Source organism: Leptodactylus fuscus, chromosome 4, assembly GCF_031893055.1.
Source record: "Leptodactylus fuscus isolate aLepFus1 chromosome 4, aLepFus1.hap2, whole genome shotgun sequence".
NCBI lineage: Eukaryota > Metazoa > Chordata > Amphibia > Anura > Leptodactylidae > Leptodactylus > Leptodactylus fuscus.
The window spans coordinates 122,720,948-122,744,590 of NC_134268.1; the positions used below are offsets into that span (position 1 = coordinate 122,720,948).

The 23,643-nt window shown below is 40.9% G+C and overlaps 1 protein-coding gene across 1 annotated transcript in view; it reads right to left on the bottom strand.

Moving 5' to 3' along the window:
* Positions 1 to 23,643, bottom strand: part of LOC142200556 (dynein axonemal heavy chain 5-like) — a 384,102-nt gene that overhangs the window by 217,239 nt on the left and 143,220 nt on the right. Inside the window, exons 34-41 of the mRNA XM_075270991.1 lie at positions 18,501 to 18,700; positions 16,478 to 16,631; positions 10,037 to 10,303; positions 9,057 to 9,185; positions 8,644 to 8,859; positions 7,443 to 7,589; positions 3,095 to 3,267; positions 2,677 to 2,855 (exon numbers count right to left, since the gene is read on the bottom strand). Of these exons, the coding sequence (XP_075127092.1) occupies positions 2,677 to 2,855; positions 3,095 to 3,267; positions 7,443 to 7,589; positions 8,644 to 8,859; positions 9,057 to 9,185; positions 10,037 to 10,303; positions 16,478 to 16,631; positions 18,501 to 18,700 (1,465 nt within the window). The remainder of the gene's footprint in view (positions 1 to 2,676; positions 2,856 to 3,094; positions 3,268 to 7,442; positions 7,590 to 8,643; positions 8,860 to 9,056; positions 9,186 to 10,036; positions 10,304 to 16,477; positions 16,632 to 18,500; positions 18,701 to 23,643) is intronic.

The following is a 23,643-nucleotide window of genomic DNA, read 5'->3' on the forward strand; positions in this document are numbered from 1 at the left end:
AACAGAGGTATGTTGGAGTGTGAGTAGAGTGAGGGGCCATACAGCTCGGTCAAGCTTTAAAGCAGCTTTGTGTGCTGTAAGACAAAGCGGGCCTCTGCCTGGAAGATAAAACAGGCCCCTGCCTGGAAGATAAAGCAGGCCCCTGCCTGGAAAATTGATACGGTGCATCGTGTTACTGACTTACTTTAAGAGAGGCCTCTCTTAGTCAATTCATGCAGACTCTAACTAAGGACACTAGAGGGGTAACTACCACAATTTGTTGTGCGTACTGTCATACTGAAGTTATACATTTTGCTGACGCTAGGTTCACACCTGCGTTCAGGGTCTCCATTCTATGGTTTCCGTCTTCTGCATGCCAGAAGATGGAAACCATAGACCGGGTGCGGCGGTGAGCGTTTTAGGCTGTCTGCCACAAAACCTGTTTTTTTAATCCGGACACAGAGTACTGCATGTCCGACTCTGTGTCCGGATTATAAAACCCGGTTTCGCGGCGGAGAGCCTAAAACGCTCATTGCCGCTCACGGCCAGACAGCTTTCTCACCCATTCAAATGAATGGGTGAGAAAGCCTTCTGCAGGTTTCCGTCTCCTGCCTCTGTTTTAGGCAGGAAACGGAAACCTGAAGTACGGAGTGCCGGCGCAGATGTGAACAAGCTCTTAGTTACTGTATACTTATTTCTTAGCTGCTCTCCTGTTCTCATTCCGTTCCCCTCCTTTCTTTATTAAACTGTTTAATATCGTTGTTCCATGGCTCCGTGCAGTTACTGCGTATATCAACTGCTCCCCATTACATCCCCATATTCAGAAACAGATTGTCACTACTACTCCCCCCCATCCACTCCCTCATACTTACCTATCTTCTTCCTGTTCAGGCTTCCTTCTCTGGGGAATGGCTCCTCCTCCTTCCTTGACATTGGCACACACATGCACAACAAAGCCAGAGTCCTAGCTTAGCACTAAAGCCAACACTACATTTCTATTGTGCAAGCTGGGAGCCTGTTCAATGAAGATTTATTGAAGGCCTATGACACAGTGCTATGCATTCGCCACAAAAGGAAGACAGGAAGTAGTATAATAGGGTACAGGGGTGAGCTGGGTTGGGAAGGGCGAGCAGTGGGAGGAATAGCTAGGGAGATGAAGGGAGTGTGAAAGGGGGGGGATGAGAGGGAGATAGTGTGAGAGCCTACAACTACCAGAATGCATTGCATCAGCTAAGGCAGCAGGAAGCTACACCAAGTAAACAAATGCAGAAGATGATAGGGCACTCCCAGAGAATCCTATAAATCACTCACAACACTTCTAAAGTTATATAGGTGCACTTATTAACTCATTAATAGCACTATCAGACCTTTATAAAAAAAAAAAAAAAATTGCCCGGAAAACCCCTTTAAGTCCTACAGAAAACATTCACTCTCATGTGTTGGACTATTTAGGATATTATTTTAAGAATGCTCACGTGAATTATGACGTTTGTACAACAGTTTATGTCTTGGCTATTGTGTAATTTTCCTGCCTTGCATGTTTATTCATTGCATAGTAGGTACCGCATTTGCAATCAAAAAGTCTATTAAAATAAGTCAATTTGCTTATTTTTATGCACATTTCTTTTTATTTGCCTGGGGGAAATTACTTTCTTTTAACAAATACAAAACTATATCCCAAGAAGTGCCACAAAGAAAAAATATTCTGAAAGTAAAGGCTGGACATGTTCCCTCTGCTGGCGTCCATTCCCATTATTGGGGAAGAAAGATTGAGGACTGAGGCACTTGTCTGACTATATCCAGAATCCTTCACATTTAAGCCCTTTTAAGCCTTGGATTTGATGACTCAGCTAGCTTGATACCTGACCTACTGTAAGTGCCTGCTAACTACACTTGACTATATAAAGCAAAGCCTAACAATGTTTTATGGCCATAATGATATGATCTGGGTGACAATGCTGAAAAGGCAGCACAGAGTACTCTATGAAAAGAATCTGTTCTGATTTATTATATCAAGGTAAACCTTTTATACCCAGAAAGTATGTTTACGTTCTTGCTGTAATTTTTTGATAAATAGTGGCAACTTAGAATTCTACATAAGAAAACTAAAATATCTCATGTAAAGTCTGTATACTGTGTGTATACACCTACCACCAAATTTGTTAACATAGCTTTTATAATAGAGAACAGACGCACAAAACTTAATAATTATCTTTCATTTAGCAATGTAAATGTATTCAAATTAAATGCACCATTAGTTTATATATTTGGCAAAAAAATCCCTTTTAATTTACATAATTAAATCATTTTAACCTATCTGACTATAAAGTTATTAAAATGATCTGTTCTGTACTGCCATCTACTGGTGACAACATGGTTCAAGCTACATTCAAGTTCAATGTGCATTTAGCAACTAAAAGTGTCCACAGTGTTCTCCAATTGTGAGTATTAGTACATCGATCACTTGCACCGACAGGGAAACCAATGCCATTACAGATGGGGTAAAGATGATGTAGGTCCTTCATAAGTGTAATAATAGCAGAATAGGTCATTTGTGGGGCAGCTTTTTGTCTAGCAGTAAGTTTGTGTAAAAATGTGATATACAACCAATACAACATGGTGACTGTCAATAACAGGTCATCTGCTGCCTACATATAGTATACTTAACATCTGTATAGGATGAAAATGTACATATACCTTTATAGATACGGCCCAGACCTCTGTAGTCCATTTGGTCAGAGCAGTTGAAAACCACCACATACTTCCCAAGACACTTGCCCATGTCTTTGGTAGTTTCAGTCTTTCCAGTGCCAGCTGGTCCTGCTGGGGCACCACCCATGCTCATCCCCAGAGCTTGAGACAGGGTAATGTAGCATCTGTAGAGATGAAAAAACAAAGAGTACATATAAAGGAAAATGACTTCAATGAAAACCAGAATCTAAAATGCATGTCCACTTTTCACATAGCTGTGCCACCTTTCCCACACATCCTCAACTAGAAAGGTTGAAAAAGTTCCCATAACACTTAAGAAATCTGGCACAAGGCATGCACAACAGTTTTCTACCTCAAATCCTCTATGTTGTATTCAATTATGTATATGTCAAGAATACTTTACCTGTCAGTGAGGGGTGTGATGACCAGTCTGTCTGTGCAGCCCAAGTATTCATTGCAATAGCTGAATTCAACATCAGTAATCTGGATGATACATTTGTCTATATCTTCAATGAAATAAAATCTAGATTGTTTTTGCCATTCAAAGTCTGAAGCAGATCTAATGTTCATGCGGACCTAGAAAAAAAAGAAAAAAAAAATGAATTTCACCATTACATTAAATGATGTATTTATGTCTTTCAGCCCCACTTTGCAGAAACGCTGTTTTTTCATTGCAGCTTTTGCTGCGTTTTTTTTGTTTTTTTTTTTTTTTGCTAAAGCCAAGAGTGCATTTAACAGAAGGGAGAAGTACAAGTATTTCCTACAGGGCCGGCGTCAGCGCACGGCATAGTCGGGCAAGTGCCGGGGCCCACAGAGCCTCTGGGGGCCCCCCGGCACTTGCCTGTCCCGATTTCAGCTCATCAGCGTCCGACGGATGCCGATGAGCTGAATACATAGGCGATTAAAGCAGGAGCTGTGAGCTCAGCTCCTGCTTTAAAGCTGCGGCCCAGCTTGCGTGTGTAGGCGCGATGACGTCATCACATCGCGTCTACACACGCAAGCCCGGCCGCAGCTTTAAAGCCGGAGCTGAGCTCACAGCTCCTGCTTTAATCGCCTATGTGAATGGAGTGAGAGCAGAGAGAGGAGCGTCGGGGGAGCGATGGAAGGTGAGTGTAAGTGTTTGTTTTGTTTTAAATATTAAGGTGGAACATAATGTAGGGGGCCCATGAAACTGGGGGGGCAAAGGAAGGGGGGGGGGGAACGGCATGACACTGGGGAAGATGAAGGGGGTGGGGAGAGAACAGCATGAAACTGGGGACAGAGATGGAGGGGGCCCAATGAAACGGGGGGGGGGCAAATGAAGGGGAGGGGGAGGAACGGCATGACACTGGGGCAGAGACGGGGGACATGAAACTGTGGGCAGATGAAGGGGGGAGAACGTGATGAAACTGGGGACAGAGATGGAGGGGGGGATATGAAACTGGGGGCAGAGGAAGGGTGTATATGAAACTGGGGGAGAGATGGAGGGGGGGCATATAATTTACGGGTGACTGTAGGAGGATTATACTGTGTTGGGAGCACATGATAAATGAATGAGAATGGGCGGAGTCAACATAAAAGTGGGTGGAGCCAGATTTGCCGCAGCGCACAGAGCGCACCGCACATTTTGCCCCTCTTTCTACTCTTTAAAAATTGGGAGGTATGGCGTTGGTGACGCCACACTCCTGCGTGACGTCACTCGCTTCATCGCTTCAGTGTCTCGACTCCACCGCCTACTTTACAAGGGGGCCCACTGAGGCTCTGTCGCCCAAGGGCCCATAAAAACCTGGAGCCGGCCCTGATTTCCTATAGATTTTCTTTTCAAGCCAATTTTGACTTTGGCTCAAAAAACTACAAGAGAATTGGCAACAAAAAAAAGCTGCTTTTCCATAATGCAGGGCCTTAGCCTTACACTAGCTGAGAGCCACATTTATTAAATAGTATCTCCGGTCTGAAAATTAATCACCCGAGTCACATTTATTCCTTGTTATGACCCGGTCTCAGCAGTCTCGGCCTGTTAGGTTCAGGCGCAGAGTGTCCGGATGGCATTCAGCGCGTGAATCACCTGATGCACGGCAGGGGAATGTTCACACCAGACATGCGGTTTCTGCTCTTGCACTCGGGCGTGGCTCACGTGGTGAGTGGCCTGGTGGATCAGTGCCTGGTGTGTCTTGGCCTCTGAAGGGGTTAAGTTCCCTGCAGTGCTGAATACTTGACAGGCCATGGGCGAGGCGTTCTCTGACTATATAAGGTTGTTGCACATGCTAGCTGATGCCGGTCTTAAATCTTCTGTACCTGTGCTCTAGTATGGTCTGTGTCTGAAGCTGCTACCATCTGCATCCCGGCCCATCCAGTTTCTTGCTCCTGTTCACACTGGATAGTTCGCTAAGTATTGAGCTCCTGTCCAGACATAGTGTTCCGGGCGCAGTGAGCCCTAGGTATTTTTCTGTCTGGAGGTTTGGAATATTTTTGGTAGGGGTTTTTGGGTGTGTGATACTTAGTTCTGTTTTTTCCTATCCCTTGCTTTAGTTCAGTTATTCTGTGTTTCACGTTTATTCTCTTCCTATGCTTTTGTGTTCTCATGTTCACCGTTAGTCCAAGTCTGGACACCCGTGGGGGGCTTGTTCTGTGTCTGCCTCCCCTTCATAAACGTGAAGCTAGACAGGGGCTCTATTTCCCTTTGCAGGTTAGCTACTTCTCCGGCTGTGCTCGTGCCCATTCAGGCAAGTTAGTCGGGCCCACGGCTACTTCTAGTTGTGCGAGGCAGGGTGTAGGGGTATCCACACTAGAAGTCCAAACTGCTCATACTTACTATTGTTTTTTATATGTTTTTTCCGTTACTGGACTGAGAAGTTATCAGTCCGGGGCCAGTCCGTGGTCAAGGATCCCCAGACCATAACATTCCTAATACTAATTAATAAGGAGAAAGATGAAAAAATGCGAACAGCCACAATACTGTCAAAATAATATGCTGATATTAAAGAAAAAATAAAAACTTACAATTCTGTGGACCTGTGTTTTTGTGGAAAGTACTATAGTAGCGATACCTGGTTTATGAATCGGATCCAAGTTAGGTGCACGGATAGTCTTTTCCGGCTTGAGACGGACAATGAATAGAAGGAAAGTAAAAACAAATCCAGCGCCCAGGCATCCGATGTAGGTTTATAAATAAAACTTTGCTTTTATTGCATGAGAGACACGCTCCAAATAAAAATATTATGGGGATAACGTTCATCCTTAGGGAGAGACCACCTTTGCAGGTGTGTGGAGACTTATATAGCCATAGTTGCTCCACTGCAAGGGAACATGGGAGGAATATGCAAATCTGTCTCCCAAGATGTAAATAGGGAGACAGTGCCTCTGTTATGCTGCCCTCTATGGGAAGCACCCTGAACATCATGCCCGACTTTCCCAGAAGTCTTTACTGCATAATGCGGGGTTATAACCAAATCAATTTCTCAGCTACCAACCAGACAGAAACGGTGCAGTCCGTAGCTGCGAAATTGATTTGGTTATAAGCCCCCATTATGCAGTAAAGACTTCTGGGAAAGTCGGGCATGATGTTCAGGGTGCTTCCCATAGAGGGCAGCATAACAGAGGCACTGTCTCCCTATTTGCATTTCCTCCCAAATAAAAATAGGCAGTAAGTCCAGAAAGCAGGATGGAACTATCGCATTGCCTACACGTTTCAGGGCGTAAAAAGCCCCTTAATCATGCGTTAGTTCCATCCTGCTTTCTGGACTTACTGCCTATTTTTATTTGGAGCGTGTCTCCCATGCAATAAAAGCGAAGTTTTATTTATAAACCTACATCGGATGCCTGGGTGCTGGATTTGTTTTTACATTCCTTCTATTAATTAATAAGGAGTTCTGAAGAATGATCAGGTCACTCTGTTAGTCTATTAGAAGGCTGCATAGAACTGGAAAGTGTAAGGTATGGTGTAGAAAACTATGAACTGGAGAACATGGTACAGAGAACTGTAGACTGGAGGAAATGGTGTAGGGAACTGTGGACTGGAGGATGTGATATAGAGTACTGTAGCCTGAAGGACATTGTGTAGGATACAGTAGACTGAAGGAGATGGTGTAGAAAACTGTGAAATAGAGAACATAGTGCAGACCTGAGGACATGGGGTACAGTACTGTAGACTGGAACATATAATGTAGGAAACAGATGACTGAAAGATATGGTCTAGAGCAGGGGTGCCCAATACGTCGATCGCGATCCACTGGTAGATCGCAAAGGACGTATGGGTCGATCGCGGGATGCAGGGATCCCCGGTGTCTGCTTGTTCACAGTGCAGGCTGAGAGTCATCTCCGGACACTGGGAGGCGGGGCTGCCGCAGCCCCAGCCTGCCAGTGTCCAGAGATAACTCTCAGCCTGCGCTGTGAAGAAGCAGACAGCGGGGATCCCTGGGCAGCCACAGAACTCTGCTGTCTCCTGCTGTCACGATCCGCACGGCCCCGCCCACATGCCTGGTCCCGCCCACAGACACGCCCGTCATGCCCACCAGCCCGCCCGGTCCCACCCACAGGCCCGCCCCGGTCCCGCCCTAGTAGATCTTTTGCCTTGGTCAGCTAACAAAGTAGCTCACATGCTGAAAAAGTGTGAGCACCCCTGGTCTAGAGAACTGGAAACTGGACGACTGGAATTGAGCTCAGAAAAAAAAATATGATAATAAAAGGGTGAAACTGACCTTGTGGCCCTAAATGATTGCCACACTTTAAAGATAGTATCCCTTTATATTTTAGTGGCTAAAAATTCAGCTTACCAAATCATCAAAGATATCCTTTTGGTGAACATGAATGGTGATCAGAGTCTCATACTTCGTTCTCTCCATTTTGGTCAAATCCTTTGTGGTCATATCTATCAAATCATTTAGTAGGTCAAGGAATTTTTGATTTGTTGTCTGCATAACCTTTACAAAACAGACAATATGATGGTTAAAGAGGAGCACTCTCGTAAACCCAGGACACATGTTTGCTACAGAGGTTGTCTCATTAGGTAAAAACGTTTCTATATACCGTCTTGGGTAATATTATAACATCTACAGTCTGTGTCCACCAGCATACTGCATCTCTTGACAGGCACAACCTCCATACTGTCGAATATGCGTACTTCCTGCTTCTCCTCCTGGATTTAGTTATAAGTATGTACGCACTCCATTCCCACATCTTGAAGGGTCAATGCAGACAATAGTAATCCTCCTGCAGTCAACCTCTGCTAACTTGTTTGTACATAAGACTGCTTAACTAGCCACACTTTGCCTGAGCAATTACATTTTTAGATTGCCAGTATTCTGCTAAGAAGTTCCTCTTAACTTCTTCTTCTAATGATCTTGGTTTGTTATCCCACTTTGTCCTGTCTGCTACCTTACACTCCATGTCTCCATGCCTGGGCACCGATTATTTATGCACAACCAGTATTCAGATTCTGCTTCTGTTTGGCGCTTTGCATCTTTGTCCTTGATTTGCCTGGTTAGTTGCACTAACACACGACCAATCCAAGAGATAGTGACCTGTTGGTCTCCCGATAGTGAAGTCCAAATTATAGCATAGAGGTCATTACATGAATAGGGATAGGGATATGAGGGTTAAAGAGTGAAGGCCAAGGGGGCCAATTAGAAAATGCCTTTAGGAGTGTTCCAAAGCCAAATTTGTTTTGTAACCTGGTTGATAATTCTGGCCAGTCATGTAATGACCTCTATGCCATAATACATTTCTGAAATGAATACCGTACTTACAGTTGTACACACTTTCTTCTGTGGAGTTTTAAAAGCCTAGCCCACAAGGTCAACTGATTACTGGGTTGGTTTTATTTCAGAAATGTATATTAGTATGGATGGGCAGTTGACATAATATAATCTCTAAAACAAACATCCTTTTCTAACCACATAGCTGAATTGTATATTTTATAGCATATAAAATTACAACAAGCTTCAAAGACTTCAAATCTTCATAACAAGTTACCACCTTTTTGTCTGTCTTGGAAATATTTAAGGCATCTTCAGCATCTCTTGTCCAGATCATCTGAATTCCAAGAAGACCAATCTGTGCTGGGTACATGGCCTGGAAGTCATACAGCTTGAATCCAGAGTCACTGATGGCTATAGCTGCTTGTCTGATTATGGTGTGTAATGTCTTTTTCACTCCATTCAGAAGAAGTCCCAACCATGTCTCCACGTTTCCCTAAACAGAAATATTTACACCAATCAACAGTAAGAACTGAGACTAAACATATAGTCCTACCATAAGAGATAATTATATATATATATACACTTAGTTACTATGTGTTCTGAAACTAACGTGGACTGTATATATTCTTCTACACTCTTTAGTGCAATAAGACAATAAGAATTAATACTGCTATTCTGCCCCAACCATACCTGAGCATTCACAGGCTCTATCAAATTTACTCTCTCTCCTTCTTGGGATTCAAAATACAAAATCTGGTCATAGTTCTTCTCGTGAAAGCCAACTCTGTTCACATTGTCAAACAAACTTAAAAGATGAGCCTAAAAAGTAAAAAAAAAAAAAAAAAATACATTCAACAAACATATGGTATAACCTTCCCAATAAATGGAAGACAGGAGACATATTACCAGATACTATGAGAGTTTTAGTTTGGTAACCTGAAGCAAATACAAAGTGTACAAAGAAAAAAGGGTCAAGGAAAGGACTTCTTAAAACGCAAGATATTTAACAAGCTCACTTCCATCACATTTCCACAAATGTGGAAATCCTCATACTGGGATAGTGAGCAAAGACATGAAAATCATTTCAACCTCCCCTTGATGGCCAAATATGCAGCGTGTATAGCAAAGGTGCAACCCAAACAATATGCACTGGTTTCAGTTAGGACCATGGTATCACATATGTAAACCATGGTCCTAACTCCATAGAACTATTTTAGCTGTCTGGTGTAATTTTACTTGGGATCAGACATGAAAATAGGCAAAATTTGAACTGCCAATAAAAAGGGCCAATAAAGTCATATTAAATGTATTAGGTTTGTGTCAAACATTTAGAATATACAGTGTGCTTGGAATTAAAATATCCATGTTGCAATTTCTCGCTATTAGAGCAAACATTTTCCTTTCAGGATACTGAACAGTATTCACATGCATAACTTTAATGACATAAAAACTTTCCACCTTTATTTTCAATACACTGACACCAATACATGCATTTACATTATGGACACATGAAAGTATCTTGACCAATTTCACATAGATTAAAGACTATACACTATTCATCCTTGCAGAATCTGCTAGAATATTTCCAAATCTACACATAGACGTTAATGTAATGTAAAAGTTAATGTGAAGGAGAACTGTACTGAATACAGCATAAGCTACCATATTACCTGAATGGTGTGTGAATCTGAGGCCTGTCCAAGTATCTCAAGCAGAGCAGGATCAGAAACAAAGAAAAACCGGGGGAATACTAAGCGTTTCTTTTCCAGGTATCCAGTAAGAGATTTTTGACACATCTCCAGCTGTTCCAATAAATGTGGTAACAATTGTGCCAATGTTTCATCACCAACACAGCACTGAACTATGTTAGGGGTCTCATGAGCCCTCTGCATGATTTTCTGCCAAGATTTATCAATGTTCTGGAACCTCTTAGCTTCCTGGGGAAATAAAGTAACAATGTCAGTGCCCTCTGATGGTGACGCCACGTGTAATATTAGCAGATAATAAAGCGACGGACAGCTAATGAAAGCGATAGAATCATTAAAACATGAACATTTCATTTTAGAACCTGCCAAAAAATGGCAAGTAGGCTCTGAATGGAAGCAATGAATAACACCTCTGATTTCTATATGTGGATGAACAATGTTTTCTACAGTCCTATGAAAAAGTTTGGGCACCCCTATTAATCTTAAACATTTTTAGTTCTAAATATTTTGGTGTTTATAACAGCCATTTCAGTTTGATATATCTAATAACTGATGGACACAGTAATATTTCAGGATTGAAATGAGGTTTATTGTACTAACAGAAAATGTGCAATATGCATTAAACCAAAATTTGACCGGTGCAAAAGTATGGGCACCCTTATCATTTTATTGATTTGAATTCCCCTAACTACTTTTTACTGACTTACTGAAGCACAAAATTGGTTTTGTAACCTCAGTGAGCTTTGAACTTCATAGCCAGATGTATCCAATCATAAGAAAAGGTATTTAAGGTGGCCAATTGCAAGTTGATCTCCTATTTGAATCTCCTCTGAAGAGTGGCATCATGGGCTACTCAAAACAACTCTCAAATGATCTGAAAACAAAGATTGTTCAACATAGTTGTTCAGGGGAAGGATACAAAAAGTTGTCTCAGAGATTTAACCTGTCAGTTTCCACTGTGAGGAACATAGTAAGGAAATGGAAGACCACAGGGACAGTTCTTGTTAAGCCCAGAAGTGGCAGGCCAAGAAAAATATCAGAAAGGCAGAGAAGAAGAATGGTGAGAACAGTCAAGGACAATCCACAGACCACCTCCAAAGAGCTGCAGCATCATCTTGCTGCAGATGGTGTCACTGTGCATCGGTCAACTATACAGCTCACTTTGCACAAATAGAAGCTGTATGGGAGAGTGATGAGAAAGAAGCCATTTCTGCACGTACGCCACAAATAGAGTTGCCTGAGGTATGAAAAAGCACATTTGGACAAGGCAGCTTCATTTTGGAAACAAAAATTGAGTTGTTTGGTTATAAAAAAAAGGCGTTATGCATGGCGTCCAAAAAGAAACAGCATTCCAAGAAAAACACATGCTACCCACTGTAAAATTTGGTGGAGGTTCCATCATGCTTTGGGGCTGTGTGGCCAATGCCGGCATCGGGAATCTTGTTAAAGTTGAGAGTCGCATGGATTCCACTCAGTATCAGCAGATTCTTGAGAATAATGTTCAAGAATCAGTGACGAAGTTGAAGTTACGCCGGGGATGGATATTTCAGCAAGACAATGATCCAAAACACCGCTCCAAATCCTCAGGCATTCATGCAGAGGAACAATTACAATGTTCTGGAATGGCCATCCCAGTCCCCAGACCTGAATATCATTGAACATCTGTGGGATGATTTGAAGCGGGCTGTCCATGCTCGGCGACCATCAAACTTAACTGAACTTGAATTGTTTGTCCAAAATACCTTTATCCAGGAACTGATTAAAAGCTACAGGAAGCGACTAGAGGCTGTTATCTTTGCAAAAGGAGGATCTACTAAATGTTAATGTCACTTTTCTGTTGAGGTGCCCATACTTTTGCACCGGTCAAATTTTGGTTTAATGCATATTGCACATTTTCTGTTAGTACAATAAACCTCATTTCAATCCTGAAATATTACTGTGTCCATCAGTTATTAGATATATCAAACTGAAATGGCTGTTATAAACACCAAAATATTTAGAACTAAAAATGATTAAGATTAATAGGGGTGCCCAAACTTTTTCATAGGACTGTATATGTGTAGTGTCAAAACTGCTATTTTACTGCACCACAAGACACAGTACAGATCTGGACAGAGCATGATCTGGCGAATAAGTCATAAGTAGGCTACAGAACCAGGGCTAGTAAGAAAAAACTGCCCCTGCCTTCTTTCTCTAACAATGAATTCACATTGCACTCTTTCGAGTGAATGTTTATAACAGTATATTTATTATATGCCATAATGTTTTTCTTTATTTATATTTAGTTATACAATTGGAAAAGGCAGAATAATTCAAATGTGTGTTTATTTTCTTATATATAGATATTAAAACACTTAAAGTTAGTTAACACGGTGGAAACCTCTTCTGCCATGTGACTTGCACTGCATCGGCATCCCGTCGTGGCATCCTACTCCTGATTAGGCCCGGATGAATGGGCTTAAGCAGGAGGGAGTCTCGAGCCACGGACGCCACGTGAAGATAGAGCATGCTGCTTTTTTTCCCCGCTAGCTGAAAAAAAATTGCTATCAGAAAAAAAATGCAAGGGACTCCCATTGAAATGAATGGGAGACGTTTTTGCAGGCGGATTTTGAGGCTCCATGAAAACAGAACAACGAACAAAACCCTCTATTTAAATCAATGTATCATGGAAGGCAATGGGATGTCGTCAGAGTGCCTTCCCGGAAAAAAATCAGAACCCCCTTGGTCTAAACACTCAGTTGTGTGTATGATATCTAACTAATTTATTTTCCATATAAACCACCTCTCAGTCTCACTGTGGATGTTTAAGGTACAACTTTCTCATGTATGGTAAATATATTGCATAGGGAACTTATCTTGTGGTGTTTCCATCTTGAATTGACCCCAACATGTGCCTTTCAGTTGCTGAAAAGTCAAGTTGTATGCTCTTAAAACCTTAGATCAGCATATACAAATTTTCCTGAACTAGTCTCAAAAGCGGCAAGCATCTTCATCTAATCCTGCAGTCATTGAATTATATAATACTTCTTACACTATGACTGACAGATCCCTCACTGTCTGATGTCAGCCTGATACCCTATGTAAACTCTGTGACTAGTTCAGGTAAATTTGCATATGCCAATCCAAGCTTCCAACTTGATTTGTGAACCGACCAGCTGATTAAGCTGGCTGGCTCTTGACCGACCATGCGCTGCATGCTCCCCCCCCCCCCACTCCCTCCCTGGCCGCCGGCTTTGCTTTGCTGGCTTCTGGTTGGAGGGCGGGGTTCATATACGTTGGCCCTGGGCGGGGACTTCCTTTTGGATCCCCGCCAGCGCTGACAGCAGGCTGTCCCACCCTCCCAGCCCAATTTTTGAAGTCTTATTCTGGTTTGATTGCTTGTTTTTGATAATGTTATTTATTTCTTTGTGTTGTTTTCAGGTTTCACAGCTGGATTATCGGCAGGATATTGTCCCCCTTTCAGCGGTAAAGAAGAGGACGACACGTCACCCGTGGAACATCCAAAACATGCACACCGCAAGCGGTGGAGGGGCTTTTTGGTGACGCGTTATACAAGTGGTCATGGGGGTAGCAAGGTTCTGCTTATATGTTCTTTTGTTTAATAAAGCTGTGGCCGTCCCCCACAATTTTTTACCCAACACTTGGTTTTCTGTCTCATTTATATATAGTTCTCATGTATATTGTTTAGCAGGCCAACGGAGGGAGTTTTTATAGTGGTCACAGTACAGTAGGTCTTCAACAGCAGTAAGCTTAGTGCGAGGTGCCATAGGAAATGGAAAACCACTTGAAAGGTTCCCTTTAAATTGCAAAGGTCAAGCACGTTCCCAATAGATGCAGCTACAGCTGTTCAGATATGCATACAAACTTTGGTAAGAGAAAAGACTGTATCAAAAGATACACTGATCATAAATGACACTGTAGGGTAAGTCATAAGACCTAAATAAAAATCAAAGGAAAAAAAATCAATTGTGATCAATGAGGATGTAGGTGGTCAAATCTGCTTCTACTGTTGTACAAGGCTTCAACTCCAATGTCAAGTAAAATGCCTGTTTAAGGCTATAATAATTGTAACATTGAGGAATATTTAACTGCTGTATTTATTCTTGATAGTAAGATATGTGATTTTGTAAGATGTTATTTTATAATAGTATAATTTGATAAAAGTTATTATATATGCAGTAACCAAGGCAACATAGAGCACCGGCAGAAAGGACATTCGCCCTTTGTGCAGCCATGTGTCCTGGGATGTCCTTACTGAGAGAACATATGTGACCATGCCTCCCATTTTTTTTTCTCTTTCACAGTCTTTTACCATTCTCCCTATGGGCTCCTCTATGGATCCATCATTTACTATCGCCACACACTCATTTTCTTCATTGATCCTTCAGTTCTCTTGCTTAGAAATTGGTTTGCTTTTCAAGTGACAACATACAGAAGAAACTATAGTGATGCAGCAACTGCAGAACCAGGAATACTTCTATCTGTGCTGTAAATTACATTTACAGTACAATGGTGTGGTTTACCTTGACAATTCCAGTTATACACTGTTACATTGTAAATTATTCTAAGATGGTTGGTTATAATGGCTAGCAATACATGTTGTGTAAATGCTTTCAGTTCATGTCCATACTGGGTTTCGAAGGTCATTTCTAGACATGAATAATGTATGCATTGAGTCATTTTTATTTTGCTAGCCATCTGACCATGCTTAAATCAATTTGCATTAGAGTCAGCTACCCCATTATATATATGTTTCATACTTCCGGGCAACCCATTTAACTCTATAATAAAACAATAAGCACCTAATCTCCCTGTTGTAGAGACTACAGGCAGATATTTTTTCATTTATAGTTACATAAATGAATTTATAAGAAAAGATGAAGCCCCAGTACCTATAAGGATACATTAAAAATTGGTCAGTAGAGAATTGTGGATCTATTTAGATATAAAAAAAATTTGAATAAGGCTTATGAACGGTCATTCACGTTATATTAAAAGGATCTGTCAGCAGAAAAATATGTATTAGACTAACAAAAGTACCTTGTAGGGCTGCTTCTATGATTTCCAAATATGTCTGTCTTTCTTATTCTACCTTGCAGCTCCATTTTTATAAAATCAGCATTTTACTTTCATGCAGATTAGCTTAAGTGGGCTTTAGCTGCTTTTTTTTCTCCTGTGTGGGCTTCATGCTACCGTCTTAACTGCCCTTAAATGTTGCTCAGTTCCATTTGCTATTGCTTTAATGACATCACTCACTTTGACACACTTTTTCTGCAGTTAGGTTCGGTTTTCTGGGGTTGAGTGTGAACCACTGACAGTAGAAGAAACGCTCCTAAAGCCATTTCCCCTAATTTGCATACAAATGAAACACAGATTTTTATGAAAATAAAGCTGCATTGCAGAATAAAAATGCATCTCTGGAAAGTGTAGAATCATCCAAGGTACTGTCATTAGTTTGATACTGATTTTCCTGCTGGCAGACTCCTTGGAAAAACAGAACCTGAACTACGATTCCTAATTGCCATACACATCAAAATAAAATCAGTTCCTCCATCTAGAACAAAAGTATGTTGTGTCCAAAAATGATGATGATGATGATGATAATTCTTTCTGCATAGCTGATGTTACATCATTTTCAGTAACTGGTCTAGAAATACTGTAAGTATAGGAAATACAAAAATCAGGCCAGTTACCTAAACGGTATTTCTTAAAACTTAACTTTTAATAAGTCCTATCACAAAGAATAAATAATTTTCATCTTATAAAATAATTCTTATGGTATAGGTGTGGAAAATCGCTAACGCTGGGTTCACATCAGCGTCCGTTCTCAGGTTTCAGTCTTCTGCAGACAGAAGACAGAAACCTGTTAGACCGTGAGCGCCGGTGAGAGTTTTGTGGTCTCTACGGCGAAACCGTTTTTTTTAAACTGGAGACAAAGTCCTGCATGTCTGCATTTGAATGGTTTTAAAAAATGCCTGCAGGTTTCCGTTTCCTGCCCAGTTTCTCGGGCAGGAAACGGAAACCTGCATAACGGAGACCGGGCGCAGATGTGAACGAGCACTAACACATTTCGGGAAAACATAGGGGATGTTTCCCTGAAACGCGTATGGATTTTCCATACCTATACCATGAGAATCACTTTATAAGATGGAAATATTTTTTTCTTTGTGATATGACTTATTAAAAGTTAAGTTTTAAGAAATACTGTTTAGGTAACTGGCCTGATTGTTGGATATAAACAAAAGATTGTTGTTTTCTTATGCTATTTTTGCCTCAGACTGAAGGGGTGTATTTGTACACCAGGAGTTCCAAACAATTCAGGCTGAAACAAAGGAACACGTGAATGGGCTGTGTTACATACTTTAGTATGATTTGTTTTCTTATAATAAAAATACTGATACCCACCTGAGGAAGTTGTTTTGCTATATCACCGCCAACAAACACTGCTTCCAGATAAATCCAGAGGTTCTGTACAGTCAGCCAATTTTCAATGATTTCTGTGGTATTTGACAATTTTTGCACCCATTGCTGTATGGTTGGTTTAAATGGTGCATTGTATCTGTTAAAAACACACAAAACTGCATAAATCATTCCCGATTTCAACATGTCACGATAGAAAGGATAAAATAATGGGAATAACGAAGCATACACAGTATCTAGAGAATTATCTTTGGATAATGTTTGAAACCATAGGAGTCCCAAATTCTGGGGTGTCAGACATGTCATAAACTGAGCAGCAAATTTTATAAATGGCTTAGCGCCATACTAAGTGCATAGACAACTCTATAAATATACCTACAAATTATATGAAACATGTATTTTCAGGTAGGAAAAAAAAACAGCAACATGTTGGATATGAATGGCTGAATGTCAGCATGTTTGTATCTAGATTTCCAAGCCCCTCCACAACATCGATCAGATATGTATATAGAAATCACAGGTGTCACACAGGTCTTCGCGTAAATGTCAGTGTGAGAATTTTCTCAGCTGGCAAGATCTGTGCCCATTGTTCAGCTGCTCTTAGAAATTTGAGAGCTTTACAATTTTTCTTTTTCTATCTTTCTGCTTTGAAGCAATTTTCTTCAAAGAATATATCAACATTTAAGACGTAATCTTTTGATGGTACAAAAGTCTACATCGTATGATCTTATTTATCATCAGAAAAGAAGGGAAAAGAGTTTAAAAGAGGATATAAGACTTATATAATAATATGGCAAAAACAAAATTACAATTATGTAATAGAATAGAAATCTATAACTCCTTAAAGGGAACCTAACAAGAGACATATTTTAGGTATAAAACAAAGTGTATGAGTGTCAACACGTCAGACAAAATCTGAGATATTCAAATAACTAAAGGCTACACAACAATTCTCTTGAAATATATTCCTGAAAGCCAGGTCTACGTTTCTCCCTTTGTTTTTCCATCTGTATATTGCATATTATTAACAAGCATGCTTGCCAACTTTTGTGGATAAAATGGACAGCAGATGTGAAAACAAAACACATATTATACAAGTGGTTTTTGAATTTTGCCACAATTTGAACATTCGCAAGCTCAGATTATATTATTACACAGTTGGCTATTGAGTCTGCTATATATTCGGATTGAATTATCTCTTGTTATACATCCTGTTGTAAGGACATACATGATAGCAGGCAGTAATCACTTTTGCTCATATTTTATTCAGAATACCAATAATAAATAGGTTTCAAGACCGTAATAACAGGAAAATGAACTAATACTACTGTGTCTAACTTGTTCTAAATGTTAATATTTGTTTGAAGCAGTTGGTTTATATACAATAATATTCTGTTAAATAGTAGTAATATAAGGCCGGACAGAGGTAAATGTCTGCTTGGTGGAGGTTCAATCACTGGGACCCCACCAATCATGAGAACAGAGGGTCCCAAGAACACAGTAACAATAGGGTGGTGTTCATGCATGCACATTACCAATTCATTGAACTTTTTTGGGAAGTAAAAGAGAAGCCAAGTACAGTATATGACAATCTCCCAGCACTCCCAATGAGTCAAATAGTGGCAACAACATGATCACCACTTCATTTACACAGGGATCTTCAGTCCCACATTCTCATGATCACTAGGGTTCAGGGGTCAAATTGTTGTGCTGGTCTAGGCCCTTTAAGCAGTAATTAGATCGTTACATTGATTTAGCAATATATGAGTCATTCATACTCATTGAAAATGAGTTACCCATCTTCAGACCAATAAACCCAAAATGTCTTTGAAATAAATGACCAGCAATGATGAAAAAATAATGTGTTATTTCTTTTCTGAGAGAAGAGATTGAATCATGAGCATCACCCATCTAAGCACCATTAATACTCAACATAAAACAGTCAACATGAAATTGGCTTCTTGTTCGGAGTGGCAACATACACAGAACTGAGAAACGTGTCACCTACCTATTACTCATTATAGAACCTAATACCATAAGGCTGTCTTCCATCAGTGCTATTTTCTCAGATGTATCAGATCCCTTTAGCAGAAGTTCACCTCTTGACTTGAACTGGGCAAAAGTAAAGATATGGGCACTCCATTCGTTGATAACATTTTTCAGCTTTGCTTCAATATCTTTCTCCTTGACTGCACTGATACATATGTCCTTAACAAAAAAAGATGAAAAAATTATCTCATTGGATTCCATACATTTTGTGAATTTTCCTGTGACATTCACACCCTACATTCATGTCTTGTGAGTATACATGTAGAAGACTGACATGGTTGAACTCTTGTTCCTTGCATTTTAAGTGATTCCCTATCTGCTACATAATTTATGTTCTGGTATTTTACCCATGCTAATATAGTCTATATACCGTATATAAAACTCAAATTCTGTAGTAGTCTGCTCTATTCAAATCCACAGTTCTCGCCCGAGTTTTATATAACTACAGAGTTTTATATACTACAGATTTTGAGTTTTATATAACTAGATTGCCCATGTCCATAAAATTATGTGGGCAAGACAAAATGCAAATTTCAGGAGGATTTTAGGCCATGTGGGGTATATCTCTAGAGGAGAGGGCCACCTTTTCAGTGTACACGTATCGGAATGCCACATGTCCAGTGCTTGTGTACAGTTAAGAGATATATATATATATATATATATATATATATATATATATATATATATATATATTCTTGATATAGGACCTCAATAAATGGATGAGTCGTTCATGTGTGACCCTGCACAGTTTGAGGGCAATGTTTTGTTTTATTTTTTTTTTTTGGGGGGGGGGTTTGGTTGACCCTCCATATATCTATTAGGGGGTAAGGTCTGAGCCCCTTGCTTGCAACCGCACTTTTCATGTCTCGTCCATGTGAGTTTATGAAAATATATAGGGCCTAGAGAGAAAGTCTATAAATGAGAAAATGATCCTCCAAACTTCCTTCCAGAATGAATGAAGAACAGGGCAACTCCAGAAGATATAGAGTATATGTTAAGGTCCTATCTGGAGGGGACCTCAACATGGCATTATAAGACTGACAGGGTATGTCTAATTGTCCAGTGGCTCACAGGCATCAACTCAAAGAATGTAAGGGATAGAGTAAAGGACAATGGGGGAGAGAGTTGCTATAAAAGGTAATAGGGTCCCACTGCATCCCATAATTGCGCCACTGACATCCACCCTCCCCCCTTCCATCACAAAATGGGAATCACAAAAAACGCCCTGTCAGAACCAAAGTAATGCCACATGGTTATTCTTAAGCATGAAAGAGGGATGCCACAAGATCAGAAACCGTGAAGATTTCTGCAGACAGAGGTGGGATGAAGCAAAAAGCCTCTGGGCAATCTTGAGAGTGGAGCCAACTCTTGGATGCAAAGAAGCATGGATTGGTATGCAGCATTGTCTTCAGTCAAGGCGCCAACTATTAGGGAGGTGGGAAGGGAAGCTGACTCCATACCCACAGATTACTTTGATTACAGATTACTCCATACCTTACAGATTACTTTGTCTGGCAGCAGGGGTTAGTCATTTATATATTGAGTAAGCTAGCATAAATACTCAGGTCGCCATAACTTGTATTATAGGTATTATTTGTGCTGAAATACATTTAATAAAACACCACAATTTATTCCCTTGTTAAAATTTGTTAGGAACTATAACATTCTGATAGGCAAACTCAATAAATCTAAACTTTGGGAGCAATAAGAACAGCTGAAACCATTTGGCCAACAAAAGTGCCAAGACTACTGCCAAGGAACCACTAAACAATATTGTATTCCAGGAGCTAATTGCCTACCGACAATTCCTTTTAGTGGAAATCATGTCATAACTTGGCTGCATGGGTTGTCTAGAGAGTGTTTTGTTATTAATTTATAGTTAATAATTGCAAACACTATTAAAGTTGCTACAAAGCTGCTAGAAGGAAGACAAAAAGCTGTTGCTTGTAGTTGGCTTTCAAAAGACTAAAGTTAAGGTCACACTATGTTTATACTTTATATTTGGTGGAACCATTTAAAATGTTCCACCAAATATATGACGAATACCGTACTTATGCAATATATCTATACAATTCCATTTAAAGGGAGTCTATCATTATCCCCAGCTACTTTAAACTGCTCACATAGTGCTGTGAGTACTATTGCATCATCACTAAACCAGCACATCCTGAATTCAGCTCATCCAGTAATGTAATCCTCCCAGAGTCAGTTGATCCTCACACTGGGGAACAAGCTGAATGCAGGATGGGTGTGTTTATTGACCAACCATGTGCATACCTGATACCTAACATTAATCTGATTAAGAGGTATATTGTTAGCACATAATACTGTGTGGAGGCCACTAGTAAACATATAATACTGTGTGTGGGCCACTGTGAGCATATAATACTGTGTTTGGGCCACTGGTGAGCACATAATACTGTGTGTGGGCCACTGTGGAGCACATAATACTGTGTGGGGTCCACTGTGGAGCATGTAATCTGCCCCAATAATGTTTACATGCTGGGTACTGCGCTGCTCACGCACCGTATTTTTGATAACTGCAATTGTGGGTACTAAAGCTGTACCCCTTTCAAGTATCTGAGATATCGCTTCATCACCTGGAAATGGCCAGGTCCAAGAATCATAGTGGAAAGTCTTTCTTCCCGACTGCTATATGTATTGTTAATGGAAAGGGGACTGACTGGGCCCTTTCCATTAAATTCCAGCCGAGGGAAGGGTGTATAAAAAAAATAAAAAAAAAATACTTATACTCACCTGTCCTGGGCTGAGCATGTACCAGGGCTCTTCCTGCGGTAGATGCTAAATCCTAGTGGGCTAAGGACCTTTGATGACGTCATGATGGCATCAAAGTGGAGACAAAAACAGAGAACAGCACCGAGCTGTATATGGTGACGTAACGTACGGTAAGTATAAAGTGAGTGGTAAATTGAGATTTTCTCACCTTTTGTGGTTGTGATGACAAGCACTATAGAGCCTATGAACCACTTATTGGGGTGGTTTCTCCCTAGGTGTTGAAGCTGCAGGACCGGTGCCACCCTAGGTGTCGATGCAGTGCTAATAGGACCAAGAAATATGGATCACTGCACTTCACCTTATGTTAATAAACGTTCTTTATTTATATCCAAATAAAACGCGTGCATGCGCGGGCCGTCTGCCCGACGCGTGCATACTGGCGTCCTCCAGTCCATACGAGCAGGGCGCAGTGCACAGGCGCGGGCCACCGGCCCGACGCATGCACTGTTCGAATGCCAGGATGCCGACACACGTGCAACCCAGTACGCAGGTGTCGGACCGCTCGATGCGCGACTTTGAAATACTGCCACCAATGTTATATAAGGTGCTCACCTTCGCCGGCTGGTTAAGCATCCAGCTCGACGCCGAAGGCGAGTACTATTATGATTTAATATCATTTTGAAGTACTTTTGAACTATGGCAACAGATTATTCCAATTAATATGCTTGGAGCCCAATACTGAAATGATTCTAACTGAGTATAAAAAGGAGAAAAAGAGAGTATAAAGATGTACATAAGGCACTCGTGCCGCCCATACTCCATATTTGGTCCAATATCATTGTTTATATTCTCTACAGTGAATATACACAATATTCCCTAGCTATATATATATATATATATATATATATATATATATATATATATATATATATATATATATATATATATATCCCTTATGTGTCATCAACATCACACCGCATCATATGTATACTTTTTGACACTATCTATTTGGAAACATTATGATATGTATGTACTCTAATACTGACTATCCTAGTATTGAATTTGAACTTGTTTGTTGCTTAGACGGTACCTGTAAAAATAATATATATATTATGGCCAACTCCATTGGGGAGTACCTCTACATTGTTTAAATTAAAGAGAACCTTTCACCATATCTGGGCACATGCAGTGTTATATATTGCCGGAAAGCTGACAGTGCGCTGATTTCAGCGCACTGTCGGCTTTCCCGATCTGTGCCCGGTGTGAAGAGCTTACGGTCCGGTACCGTAGCTCTTCTATGGTTAGAAGGGCGTTTCTGACCATTAGCCAGAGACGTCCTTCTGCCTCGCGGCGCCTATCACGCTGTGCTGTGGAGCGGGGAGGAACGCCCCCTCCCTCTGCTCACACAGATCGTCCATAGACAAGCATTGTCAGGAGCGGGAGGGGGCGTTCCTCCCCGCTCCACAGCACAGCGCGATAGGCGCCGCGAGGCAGAAGGACGTCTCTGGCTAATGGTCAGAAACGCCCTTCTGACCATAGAAGAGCTACGGTACCGGACCGTAAGCTCTTCACACCGGGCACAGATCGGGAAAGCCAACAGTGCGCTGAACTCAGCACACTGTCAGCTTTTCGGCAGTATATAACACTGCATGTGCCCAGATATGGTGAAAGGTCCTCTTTAAGGACAGACTTTTGTTTATATTGATTTATTTCTGTGCTGTGATGTACTCTGGATTGTGTACTGTTTTTGTTTTTTTATTATTTTTATTTTTATTATCTAGTCCATACACTTGAGAAAGGGCAGAGAGCCCAAAACGCATTGTGGTTTTATTTGGACATCAATAAAGGATGTTTATTAACATAAGGTGAAGTGTGTTGATCCATATTTCTTGATCCTATTAGCATGATGTCATCAAAGGTCCATTAGACCACTAAGATATGATCAGACTCTTGTGTGGACAGAGCTATTCTAGATTGTACAGGACAGTATGGAAGCGGCTGGGAACAAGACTGATAAAAGGTAAGGATGAGAGAAGAGAACATGTGTGAGCAAAAGAGGGACATGGCGGTGTAGGCTGTGTGTGAGAAAGAGGGGGACATGGGGGTGCAGGCTATGTGTCAGCAAGAGGGGACATGGAGTTGCAGGCTGTGTGTGAGCAAAAGGGTGGAAGGGGGGTGCAGACTGTGTGTAGGCAAGAGGGGTATATGTGGGTGTAGGCTGTGTGTGAGTAATAGGGGGAAATGAGGGTGCAGGCTGTGTGTGAGCAAGAGAGGGAATGGAAGTTCTGGCTCTGGTGGGGGTTGGGCACTGTCAGCACATAATACTGTGTGGGGGCCACTGGTGAACATATAATACTGTGTTTGGG